This window comes from Notothenia rossii, assembly GCF_949606895.1.
Source record: "Notothenia rossii genome assembly, chromosome: 8".
NCBI lineage: Eukaryota > Metazoa > Chordata > Actinopteri > Perciformes > Nototheniidae > Notothenia > Notothenia rossii.
The window spans coordinates 33,105,078-33,118,281 of record NC_136906.1 but is presented as its reverse complement, the minus strand read 5'-3'; the positions used below and the strand labels follow the sequence as shown (position 1 = coordinate 33,118,281).

The 13,204-nt window shown below is 41.1% G+C and overlaps 1 protein-coding gene across 1 annotated transcript; it reads left to right on the top strand.

The window, feature by feature from the left end:
• Positions 1 to 514: 514 nt before the first annotated feature.
• slc16a3a (solute carrier family 16 member 3a) lies at positions 515 to 12,821 on the top strand. The gene is made up of 5 exons (XM_079646578.1): positions 515 to 4,268; positions 6,243 to 6,386; positions 6,578 to 7,185; positions 7,286 to 7,460; positions 9,638 to 12,821. The coding sequence occupies exons 1-5, from the start codon at positions 4,046 to 4,048 to the stop codon at positions 10,024 to 10,026; spliced, it is 1,539 nt and encodes a 512-aa protein (XP_079502704.1). The 5' UTR covers positions 515 to 4,045; the 3' UTR covers positions 10,027 to 12,821.
• The last annotated feature ends 383 nt before the right edge of the window (positions 12,822 to 13,204 follow it).

Below are 13,204 nucleotides of genomic sequence, written 5' to 3'. Positions count from 1 at the left end.
AAACAAAACACGTTAGTGTACCTTGTTAGCTAGCTGACATTAACCTTAGACATTGCACTCATATTACTCACTGAAACCTTGTAAAGCCGGTCCCGCATGCTGGCTCTTACAGAACCGCTCCCTTTCGTGTATGTACAGCTCTCAACATGCCCAGACTTGTAGTGATTTTCACCTCTTTTTATACTTTTTCGCCTCATTCTGAAAGAAACAGGTGAAATTTACTAACGTGACAGCCATCTTTGTGATGGTGACGCGTATTGTGCGAGACCAGAGACCTGTAGTTCACTGAGCGGTTTCACACAAAAAAAATTGTAACTTCACAGTTTTACGACACATTTTTATTTTTTTGACTTGCAAAATGTTCTTTTAATTTGACAAACATCATATGTGTCATTCGTGGCACAATTCAAACGGGATCGAAAGATGACTTTTCTCTCTCCATTGACGTCAATGTATAATTTTCCGCTTCCGGGGTCCCATGGGTCGGAAGTAGATGGGCGGGACTTCGCCTCTCTATACAACGGACTACATGGATGTTTAATAAGAACGAGGGACTCATCTAGAGGCTCTGCACCGTGCTCTGATGCTGTTGTTTTATGCTTTATGAACGTGGACAACAGAGAAATATATTCTTCATGACCAAAGTTGTAATTGAAATAAAAAAGGAAAGGGAAATGTATGCTCGTCACCCTATCCCTCCGGTCCACATTAATACAAATGATCCCATATGTATGATTGTATAAAAATATCTTAAAATCAATACAAATGTATTTATTATAAACGTTAGTAATTAACACCTATCACTGTGTATATCAGCATTCAAACATCTTTTAAAAGTTGAACAAACCCCACACAGCTCAGTGAAATGTTGACTTTATTTGATCATTTCAGTAAAAACTAACGTTCATATTTCTCTTTTTGATTATAATACTGATGAACGTTCAAAACAAAGCACTTTGGCAACTTACCACATACGTTTTAAAATGCTTAATAAACACCCAGGGCCGTGGGAAGTAGGGGTGCTGAGGGTGCTGCAGCACCCCCTGGTGGAGGAAAGGGGATCTGCACTTCCACAAGATATAATAATAAAAAAAACGAATTTTCAGCCTTGATGTAACAACATTCATAATTAAGTAAAGATAACACCCTTTTCACCCCGGTTACATTTTCCATTTGGCCTGTATGATGGGCGCTGTAAGTGATGAAAGTGGGGGATGTTGGCTTAGCAGGCGCCCGCAGCTCACAGCCAAAGTGAGAGAGATAGAGAGAGGGGATACCGCGGTACCGGCGGGGATTGTTGTTAGCTTCTGCTGCGCTAACGGATATAAGAAGCTGTTTCTACAATAATGTGGAGGGAGAGTCCTCTCCTGTCAGACTGAGAGGCTCAGTGAGGTAAAGCACTCTGAGGGCTTAGATAGTTCACTTTAGTCGAAGTTATCTCAGTGGGTCTCAAACGTTTTGATCACAATTTATGTAAACAAATATTTCCAAGGCACACCTTTATAATTATTAGGATAAATAAAAACAGGTTTGAAATTATTGCAATGTATGCTATAGGAGAGTAAACATAAAAAATAGGTTTAAAACTGGAGAGATTTTCTAAAATATACATAAATAAATCAATGTTAACTGGTAAAATAAGATATGAATGAACAACACAAATAAAATAAGTTACATGTATTTGTTATTGGCTATGGTAGGTTATTGGAAATGTTCACATACCTACTTATTTGATTAATAAAATGCAAACCGATCTTTTTCATATGGGTGTTTAGAGTTGTACCCCCTAGATCAGTCTCTAATTGGGCGCTCAAAGTACACCAGATTGAAGCATTTTACTTTAAAATGATAAAAAAATCTTCCCGGGGGGGTACCCCCGGACCCCTCCTTTCGGTAAGGGAGGTCCAGTGGTTCCTAAGCTAAAGGAGGTTATAAAGGAAGTTTGAAACCTCCTTTCCTTTCATTTGGAGAATTGGAACGGCATTTAACATGGCTGCCACTGACGTACTTCAGTCATTTCACTTGGTTTGGAAGGTTCCTAAACTAAATGGACTATTGGAACGCAACCAAGGATTATTTATACAAGGGGGAATTGGGAACAGGTGGAAACAATCAGGGGCGGGGCAGACGCTGACGATGGCGGAAAAACACCCAGAGTGAGGAAGTAACAGGGCCTGAAAAGAAAGACAAGAGGTAAGTACAAAATAAAACAGGAAATGGGAAAACTAGACATGACATGAAACATGGGGACTTGACTAGAGATGACAGACATAAAATAGACAGACAAGACGTGAAGTAACATGAAAACCTGACTCTACATAGAAACCTGACTAGACTTGGAATTACATACCTGACTAAACATGAAATGACAGACATAAAACAAACACCACTAACACAATTGACGAGACAGCACACATTCTCAACACATCCAAAAGCAATGCATCATTCGCTGTTGATGGGAGGATATTTGAGGACTTCAAGCCACTACCGTCTGCTAATCTGAGAGTACCTGAGTTGTTTGCTGATGGGTGAAGCAGCCTCCATAACTAGATGTTTGGCACACAGTGTAACTTGAAGAGAGATGCAGAGGACGAATGAAACATATTTACCCTGGGACTGACTGGTAACATCACATTCCCGTTAGCATGAGGTGGGAAATGATCATGTTACCCACAGACACTGGATTGTTGGCTGAATTGTCCTGAGCCCAGCTGGCATTTCCCACACAACTCAACCCCTTCAGCTCTTTAAGAGGTTATAAATTAGCTGATAGAACAACTGGCTTTTTCCTCACTCAGCCAAAATGACTTTAGTGCTTCGATCTGTAGATGTCTAGAGAGAATTGTCCCATGTTCTGGGACGAGGTGCTAAATTGCAGTTGTGGTGGTAAAAGCCATGTCTGGCTCCAGAGTCCAGGAACTATTAATCACACAGTGCTGTCCCATTGCTAAGAATAAGATGGTGCAGTCCCACAGTCATACACGGTCACACTTGCTGCTCTGGTAACTGCTGGACTGGTTATACTGAAGCTGATGAGCTGAAATGTTAGAAACAGTTAAACTGCTATTGATGGAGTGTTCAGATTAAATCATACCAGTCCATTTCATGCTTAATAGTCTATAATCAGGTAATAGTGATTGATTCAAAATGGTAGCACAAAATATCAGTACAAACATTTTGAATAGGCCTATATAGAACCACCATATTTGATAAGTGGCTGAAAATCCTTCCATGATTGTCTGATTCCCATAGATGTTAGCTGCTGTTAAGGCACGTAAAAAATCTAATGAGTCGTTCCACCTGTGTACTAGAATCGACTAGCTCTACTCTGCGGGACAAGAACACTGCTGTTTTTTTCTTCAATGCCTTACATGGATGAATGTTGAGGATGCTTAGTTTTCGCATTGGACACGTTAGCTTTTAGCCTCAACCTTATAGCATGTAGGCATCCTTTGAGCTTTTGCTTGCGAGCTACAGATGATCAAACTGTTATTTTAGTCACCAGCTTCCACTGAGAATTAAATGTTGTCTCTTTAATTTGGCTGGTAAATGTGCAACTGTTATCATTGTACACAGTAAACAATGACACCAGTAGTAACAGCAACTGCAACTATTCTTTCTATCCTTTTTATTCTAGTTCCTGTTGGATCATCTCATTTCTGTTGGAACTCCTGTGCCCTGCTCTGCCAACCAGTGCTGGTACACATGATGACCTGTTAGGGGGGCCTCTCTGACCAACTGTTAGCATGATCCCTACCAACAGATGAAGTGCATAATGTTGAATCCTTTTTCTACACATCTGGGGCTCTAAGGGCAAACAATGTGAAGCTAAAGACAAGTGAACGTGTTCAAAGTGGTCATGTTAAATGCTTTGCGTATACACTTTGGATTACTGAGTTCTAACTGCTGATGGCCCATATTATCATGACAAAAACGTTGCAGAATGAACTGTACTTCAAGAGAAGTGATTGAACACTGCTTGTAGTGATATTTTTTTTGTTTTTAGATTCTCTGTGTACTTCCATTGCAACAGCCCTAGAGCACCATGGTCGGCGCGGCGGTGGAGCAGGGTCCAGGGGGGGTGAAGGCTCCAGATGGCGGGTGGGGGTGGGCGGTGCTGGTCAGCTGCTTTGTCATCACAGGTTTCTCCTACGCCTTCCCTAAAGCAGTCAGTGTGTTCTTCAAAGAGCTCATCAGGGAGTTCGATGTTGGGTACAGCGACACGGCCTGGATCTCCTCCATCCTGCTGGCCATGCTCTACGGCTCCGGTAGGTCACAGCATATTACACACACAGCACCTATACATAGTATAATATACACACAGTTAAATACACATACAGCACGAAACAAAGCAACACAATACACACAGCACTATGCACACAGTATAACCCATACACACTACAGTACACACAGCTCAATACACATACAGGATAATAGAAACAAAGTACAACACATACAGTACAATACACACCACAACACACACACAGTACAATATACACACATTACAATATACACAATACAATACAAAAACGGTACACAGTACACAGTATTATAAACACACATGGTGCAAAATACACAGTACAGTAGGCAGTACAATAACAACACAGTACAATACGCATAAAATACAATATACACAGAATACAATATACAATACAATACATAAAGTACAACATATGTACAATATACATGCAGTAAAATACATATACAGTACAATACAAATTGTAAAATACACATACAGTACAATACATATACTGTACACTCAAGGCACTCCAAATACACACATGTATGTATACATGAAAGTATACTGTTTTTCATCTAACTCTCGACCAGAATGATAATACCAGTAAGTTGATTTTCGAAATGTGTACCTGTGTATTGAGATTATTATAAAACTAAATACTTGTTCATATTACTATATTATTATCGAGTGCAATGTACGATTGAGATAAATAGTGTTACATGTCATAACAAGTACAACTGGTTTTCTCTTTCTCTCTTTTGCCCCTTTCACACCAACGCGTTTTCAGCTCCGGCTTGGAGCTGGAGCCTGAAAAGTACAGTTTTTTCCTGTTCACACCGCAGCGGCGCCGCCTCTTAGCTCCGGAATCCGGTTCACTTCCAGCTCCCAAAAATTGTCGGTCTAGAGGCAAGAGCTTCGGAGCTAAGAGGCGGCGTCGCTTACGTCGAGGCGTGCAGGAAACTAAACCCACCTCCCCTGAACATGGGTCGACTGAAGAGTCTCGTCATGCCTGCCTACAAGCAGTAGTGCTGAGCAAAGTGACTAGAAGGCAACCACACATTTATTAAAAAAGAAACCCACTTTATAAAGTCAGGCAACACTAACCAGGCTTCGTGTGATTCCGTTTATTTGTACCTTACTTTGACCATCCGTTTGCTGTTATTGATCATTGTGGAGAGCAGGCAGACGTTTTGTTTTGTATTATAGCAGCTATCGGATGGAATCAATACATGGGCTGCACAGGTTGTCTTGTCCGACTATCACAAGTAGAATCATAATGAAAAATACGCCGGTAAAATGTGCCTGTAGAAAACGGCTTATGCCACAATAGGTTAGCAATAGCAAGTTGTCAGTTTAGCTTCAGTTGCTATGCTATCACCCATTTTATACCAGAGACAATTTAATAACAGCGTTGTGATGCCAAACAGCGTCAATTCAGACTGACACACATACTTAAGGGGAATTGGGGATATGTATCAGCTGCTTGTGTGACAGTCAGACAGTGAATACTTTAGAGAGGCCGCTCTAAAGTATTAGCTAACCCGGAGCTAACGGGAGAATAAACTCCCGTGGAAGAGCAGCCAGCAGTGCCGCGGTCGGTAAATGCCGCTGAAACACATTAATAAACAATGAACCACGGCACTCTGGAGAAAAGTATAAGTTTGGAGAAGTCGTTATTTTATTTAATCTGACTTTGTGTGATTAAAAGCAACACGATCATCGACCCGACGCAGTCCCCCGTTGCTGTTGTTTTTGTTGTGAGCGCCGTTGGGGAGCAAATCAGCGATGTAAACGGTGACGTCATGACGCAGCAGCGGCTGCACCAGTTGGGCTCTGGACGGTGTGAACAGAGCAGGAGTAGAAAAGGGAAACCGGAGCTGAACCAGAAAAGCTCTAGCTCGGAGCTAGAAAGGGAAAAGCGCTGGTGTGAAAGCCGCATTTGAGGTATTTATCAGGCCCGTATACTTTCTGCTCACACACACAGTCTATTCCTCTTCATCAGGTCCTCTGTGCAGTGTGCTGGTGAACCGCTTCGGCTGTCGTCCAGTGATGTTGGTGGGAGGCATCCTCGCTTCTCTGGGAATGATCCTGGCCTCCTTCTCCACCAGCATTATCCACATTTACCTCTCTACTGGGGTCATAACAGGTTTGATGCTCTGCTGAAATTTCTCCTGAACAAACCTACCATACTCAGTCATTCAAGCTGACATAAAGTATAAAGTATTTTAGAATGTGACACATCTATAAGAACACATCCCCTACAAAACAAGACAGTTAAATGCATGTTTGCCTAAAGAAGGTCAAAGAATATAAGGAACTTTTTTTCCTTTACTGCAGGTTTGGGGTTAGCCCTGAACTTCCAACCATCGCTCATTATGCTAAACCGCTACTTCAGTGAGAAGCGTCCCCTGGCCAATGGGCTCTCGGCTGCAGGAAGCCCTGCGGCTCTGTGCTGCCTCTCTCCACTGGGCCAGGTTCTCCAGTACCAGTACGGATGGAGGGGGAGCTTCCTCATCTTGGGTGGCATTCTACTTAACTGTTGTGTGTGCGCGGCCCTGATGCGGCCTTTGGTTGCTCCAAAGACGCTCAAGTCTAAGGAGCTGGAACAGGACAATGAAGAAGAAGCAGAGAAGAAGAAGCCCAAAGCCAAACTGCTGGACTTCTCTGTGTTCAAAGACCGTGGCTTTGTCATCTACACCGTGGCGGCGTCCATCATGGTGCTGGGGCTCTTTGTGCCGCCGGTGTTTGTCGTGAGCTATGCGAAGGAGCTGGGGAATGAGGACACCAAATCAGCGCTTCTGCTCTCCATCCTGGGCTTCATTGACATGTTTGCAAGGCCCACTTGCGGTCTGATAGCTGGAATGAAATGGGTGCGTCCTCGTTGCGTCTACCTCTTCAGCTTTGCTATGATCTTCAACGGAATCACTGACCTCATCGGATCACAGGTTGGTAATGGTTAACTCGTTATCAACTGGAAAGTCTGGTTTCAAAGCTAACCCTACATTTTGATTGTCCTTTACAATTCGTGTCACGATTTTTCCCCAGGCCAACGACTACACAACGCTGGTGATCTTCTGCATCTTCTTTGGCCTCTCCTATGGCATGGTGGGGGCCCTGCAGTTTGAGGTTCTCATGGCAATAGTTGGTACAGAGAAGTTCTCCAGTGCCATTGGCCTGGTGCTGCTTATGGAAGCCATCGCTGTGCTAGTGGGGCCAGCATAGAGCCTACAACCCATAAATGTTTTCTAACCTTCATTATCTTTATTCAAAGTATTTCCCTTTGAGATATAGAAAGGGGCCAAGACAGCATTGTGAAGTTTAGAAAAAAGAGCAAGCAACAGACTGAAAAACACCTGCAAATTACATTGTTATCTTTTAATTAGCAGTGTCTGTTCCAGGACATGTGCAATTACTGGTCAGATAGTCTCTAATCCTGTTTTATTTTCCATGCAAGTTAAAGACCCAGTGAAGTGCATGTTTTTGCACCAAAATGAAATGGCAGTTTCATTCCTTACATATCATTGTGCCTGTTCATGGCTAAAATAATTTGTAATAATTCATAATTAATGAATGAATGAATTATTAATTTTGCCGTCTGAGCCTAACGGAAGTTGCAGACGATAGTGGCTGTGAAGTCACAAGATGTACCCAGTTGCGATTGTAAACATGGCGGAGACTTTGGAAAGTGATACTAGTGTGAGAGAAATGATTGATTTGGACAGCTTTTCGGACAGGATAGATGAGGAAAGTGATCAATTTGGTGCACTTTGAGGGCAACATTAAGAGATTTATGGATACAGCTCTCAACACTCATATGAAACATATATTTCAATAATCAAAAAACATTGGAAGGATTTCTTAACCTATTTTATACAACTAATATTACATAGATGGAAATATTTGTTTACATAGATGACCAAACCCACTGAGATAACTTAGGCTACAGTTTACCTCCCTGAGCTGACGTTATCTCTCTCAGTCCCACAGGAGAGCACTCTCCCTCTCCTTATTGTTGAAACAGCTAATCTCCGTTAGCTCCGAGCTAGCACCAGATGCTAACGACAACCCTGTAACTCTCTCAGTCTCTCTTTCTCTCTCTCTCGAATCGACCAGTGGCCTTTATTTATCATGATCAATCAAAGAATCTACGAAACAATGACACCAGCCAGGCTCACCTTCATCTTTTGGGAACAGAAACATCGCCACTTCGGCAGACTTGACATTACTACAGCCAGCGGCAATGCATCGTTTCCCCTGTGTTTTTCATCCCTCTTTCTTCACTGTCGCCTCCATTTTCAGGTTTTCTCGATTGGCAATCACTTCCAGTCGACTCCGACACACTTTCCAGGAAAATACTAGCTCAAAAACGTTGAGAAATTCGACTTTGAAAAAGAGAAAAAATGAACGGTGGTGAATGTAAACAGTGCGGCGGCGTCCATCTCGTGAAGTCACGCAGTAGATCGCAAGCCACGCCCACGAAGGCGAAGGTCGACTGCAGATTTCCCCGGCAAATTCAAAACTCGTCAAATTCGTTGCTATTCCAGCATCTTTTAATTTGGGTTCCAATGGACAATTTTGGTCATTACTATACGTATTAGCATAACAGATCATGCACAGGTGCACACTTCACAGGGTCTTTAAGTAGTATTATTTAATGTGTCTCTGTTGCTCACACCAAGATGAAGGTGCAAAAACATTAAAAGCACTTTCTTAATAAACATAGTTAGTTTTAGTAATGACATAAAGCATCTGTCCACATGACCGCGGGTTGCAACTACTGATTTTGGAGTCCATTGAAAACAGGAACAAGTAGGCAATTTGTGTGATGGGCTTTTGTAGTTGAGCCTTTTTGGGGTTTTATATTGTCAGATACAGCTAGTACTGGAGATAATAGTTGTTACAACTAAGGAAATTATTAAACACGAACTCTTATCAGCTACTAAAAGGCCAAAACGGTCTCATCTAGTGGCGCCAAAAGAAAGGATTTTAACAGTTAACTCCCAAGGTGTTGCTTCCCTAGATTCCACTGGGTGCTTGGAACGTCAACCATGCACTGATTGCTCAAAGCTCGCCAAATTAATTTCAGCTCATTTAGGTAAATGCAGACAGAAACAAAACCATAATACTTTATTGGGGAGGGTTATTATTCACAAGTCATTGAACAACACCCTAATACATTCAGTTTCATGAAGAATGATTAGCTTCAGGCACCACGTCTGCTTCCTAACTCTCTGAAGATTAGTGACAAGCTACAGTATTCGATTGCTTAACAATATCGGACCAAAACAAAGTCCATGCACCTATCCATGTGTTCCTCTCCCCTGTTATTCAGTACACAGTTAGGCCATGTTTGGTAACCTAAGTAATCCTCTCATCTGTCTTCTCCTTTTCTGTCAGGCCGGCTTCTTGATGCCACCCATAACTACATGTGGATCTTCCTGCTGGCAGGATGCGAGGTGGTCCTGGCAGCTGTCGTCCTGGCTACATGTAACTTCCTGTTTATCAAGAAAGAGCCCTCAGCATCAGCAGACAAGCTTGAGAACATCACAGTGACAGAGGAGTGCAGCAAAGGTCCAGACGTCAATGACGAAGAAGAGAAGGGAGCAAGAGAGGAGCAAGAAAAGGAGACAACGGAGGTGTTGAAGGAGAAAGAGGAAATAGACAAAGAGACAGAAGAGAGGATCAGGCCAGCTAGTTTAACAGTGGACTCACAGGAAGTCGAAAAGTTCTTGAAAGAGCCAACACAAAATGGAGACATGGCCAACAGTCCTGAGACAAGCCTGTGATTGGTCATGCAGGGGACCCATACCTCTTTTATAACCCCCCAACAGTGAACTTTGAACACCGTTAGATAGTTGTGCTTTCCTTAAATGTAGTGTTTAATCCAGATATCAATCAAATCAAATCCAATCATGTTTTATTTATATAGCACATTTAAAAGTGATTTTTGGTCGAGCCAAAGTGCTGTACATGTAATAAAAACACTTTACTACAATCACAATAAAATACAATAATTTACAACAGAAATATAAAAAACTAAAACACAGGGAATAGCCAGGTGTCATGCTCCACTCTGACTAGAAGGCCAGAGAGAATGGCTGTTTTATCGCTACCACTGCCATATGAAATAGTAATAGTAAGAGTTATGTCAGCAATATTTCATCACTAGATGTTATAAGGTGCAGCACTGACTTGTGGATACAGTTTTTATCAAAAGTCAAAAGTTGTATTTTTAATTAACCAGCAACTAAGGATATGGGTGATTTTGATGATATTCTGAATTCATAGTGTCAGCAAATACCATGAAAAGAGATTAATACAGTTGCTTATGAGATTTTAGCTGGAGAAATAATTGTATTGTCTATCTTCCCAGTTAAATCAAAAATCGATGTATCTTACTGAATCCTGTTACATTCAAATGTGGAGCAGCTAACCTCATATTAGATATAGATTCATGCGTGTTCAAAAGGTGACCGTCAATATGTGAACCTTTGTGAAAAGTTTGCCAGACTTGATGTCTTTGGACCTATTCTACCCTTAACTATCTCACACAAGTTTAAACATTCTGGGTCATCATGTAGAAACGACCCTTGGTGACATAGTGAAGACTAGCAGGCTAACAGCTATAACACTAGCTAGCCACAATTTGTGAGCAAGAGTTAGTCACAGCTCTCTTAGCTATTTATCAGACATGCTAACTGCCAACTTGCAAAGCAAGGCTCTGATGTACTCTTATCAGGATAGGGTCAGCAATAAATAAAGGTGGATGAGCATTACAATATGGTAGAATTCGAACTGCTTAGTTTTATGTAGAAAACAATGCAGTATTGGCTGTTTTAGGAAATGACAAAAGTTATAGTTTTGAAGATCTGAAGGAGATACCGATGGGCTTTGAGCTGAGAGCCACATACAAACAGTGTGTTTGTGAAAGTATTGAGTGATGGACTAATTACTGTTAGTTTTGGTCTTCTCATGTCTGCTTTTTGAAGGAGCGAAAACAGCTCCGTCGCGTGAGGAATAACTCCTTTCCATTGTTGCTTAAAGGTCCCCTATTATACTGTTTTTCATCAATATATAATAGGTCTCAGATATATACAAAACATGTCTCTGAAGTGTTTGGCTCGAAACACCAAACAGATCATTGCAGCATCCCATAATCCCCTCTGTTTCAGCCCTGTTTCAAAATGGCTGATTCTCTGTCTGTTACTTAGATGAAAATAAGGAGCCCCTCCCCACGCTCCTCTGAGAGGTATTTGGTTACAAAGAACACAATGGTACTGTCGGAGGAGATTCAGGTGATAAAGGGGTGGGGGGGGGGGGCGTTGAGACAGCATAAAGTGGCCAAAATCTGATCAGTTCATTTTCAGACAGTTTTTTATATATATGGATCAGGACAAAAAGAGAGGGAATCTTTTTTCCTGAAACTTTCAGAGTCTCTTTACACAGAGGGGACACATGTTGATGTATAGAAGACATGAAAAAGTGGATTTTGCATAATAAGTGACCTTTAAAATGGTTAATGTACGCTTTGAAAATGAGTTGCTGCCATCAAAGTACAAATGTCTCCCTGTGCTGTCTGTGCTTAACAGTTAAGGCTGACTCAATGATGAAGTGACAAGTGGTTTCCGTTGTGTCAGTAATTCATGGTTGCTAATGGTTGCTAAGTGTATGGAGTGTAAGTGTTGTTGCTGTTTTGGTGGAAGCTTTATGATTCCTCCTCAGGTTGTAAGTATTATCTTCATCACCACGGCCCATTAGTCTAGCACACAGTCTTTAAGTGAAGTGTTTAAACATGTGTTTGAAGTGTTTTGCCTACACAGCTCTCACAGAGTGTAGTATAGAGGAGGGATCACCTTGTCCCACAATGCAATACACTTGTTTTAGTACAGGAGGCCAAACATATTCCCTGTTATTAGTTGTGCACATCATATAACACAGCAGCTGGGTGGGTGAGTCAGTCTCCATGGTGATGGGTGAATAACGAGTGGGACTTGAAGTGTCACTCATCTTAGTAAAGAGACCTCATGTCTTCATTTTATCATTCAACAGAGATACTTTCAAATTCAATATATATTGTATTTATTTTCATATGATATAGGTTATTTTATCTAAGGTAAGTCCATGTGTTTAGCTGAATATCATGCTCTCTTAGCTTTATATTGATCTGTCTGTTAAATGTGACTCACTGCGATTTCAATGTACAGTGTATGTGTGTATGTGTGACACAAAGCCACAGCCAATGTATTTCAGAATGTGAAAGAAAAGCTCACGACAAGCTATAAAAGCAGCTGCTTTAACTATAAATAAAATGTTTGAATACAAATTCCTACTGAATGTTCCTAATAGAAGTCCAACACTACAGCATTACTTTCATTTGAGCATATTGGTTTCTGTATGATGCTGTAAAAGACAGATTCTGTATCCATAATACAATAAGACTGAAATATTCTGAAAGAGAAACATCTGTTAGCTGAAAGTTGTAAAATGTAATTGTAAATGAAGTCGGATTCCTGTGTCTTTAATTAGCAATATTTGCAAGCCTGTCATGGTATAAGCTGCTTTAATAAATGTGTCAAATGAGGTGCCTGTATTCAAGTTAACATTCATTTAAAGCTGATAATACAGTGATTCACTTCTTTAAAAGGTCTTTAAAGAAAATGTGTGAATGAGGATGTCTGGAGTTACGTAACACATGCAAACAAAACATAACATAGTTGGAGATTGAATAGTAAATGAATCCTTGAAACCGATTATCTGACAGTATACTCATTCTCTTGTCGCTAGAAGGCAGGGCTCTTACTTGTGATGAAGTATTTTTCATGCTTCCACTGCTATCTTGAAATGAGTCTAAATTAGTCTTTTCCACTATGCATAACAACCACAGGGAGAAAGTCAAATTATGGATTGACATACATCCATGGGATTGACTAACACCTTTAATGGATAGTATTTGTATCAAAGTGG

Excerpts from the sequence above, each read along its gene's own strand:
- slc16a3a (XM_079646578.1), top strand. The coding sequence starts at position 4,046 with ATGGTCGGCGCGGCGGTGGAGCAGGGTCCAGGGGGGGTGAAGGCTCCA. Across the intron at positions 6,387-6,577 it reads CTCTACTGGGGTCATAACAG|GTTTGGGGTTAGCCCTGAAC; the intron begins GTTTGATGCTCT and ends CCTTTACTGCAG. Across the intron at positions 7,461-9,637 it reads TGTGCTAGTGGGGCCAGCAT|GCCGGCTTCTTGATGCCACC; the intron begins AGAGCCTACAAC and ends CTTTTCTGTCAG.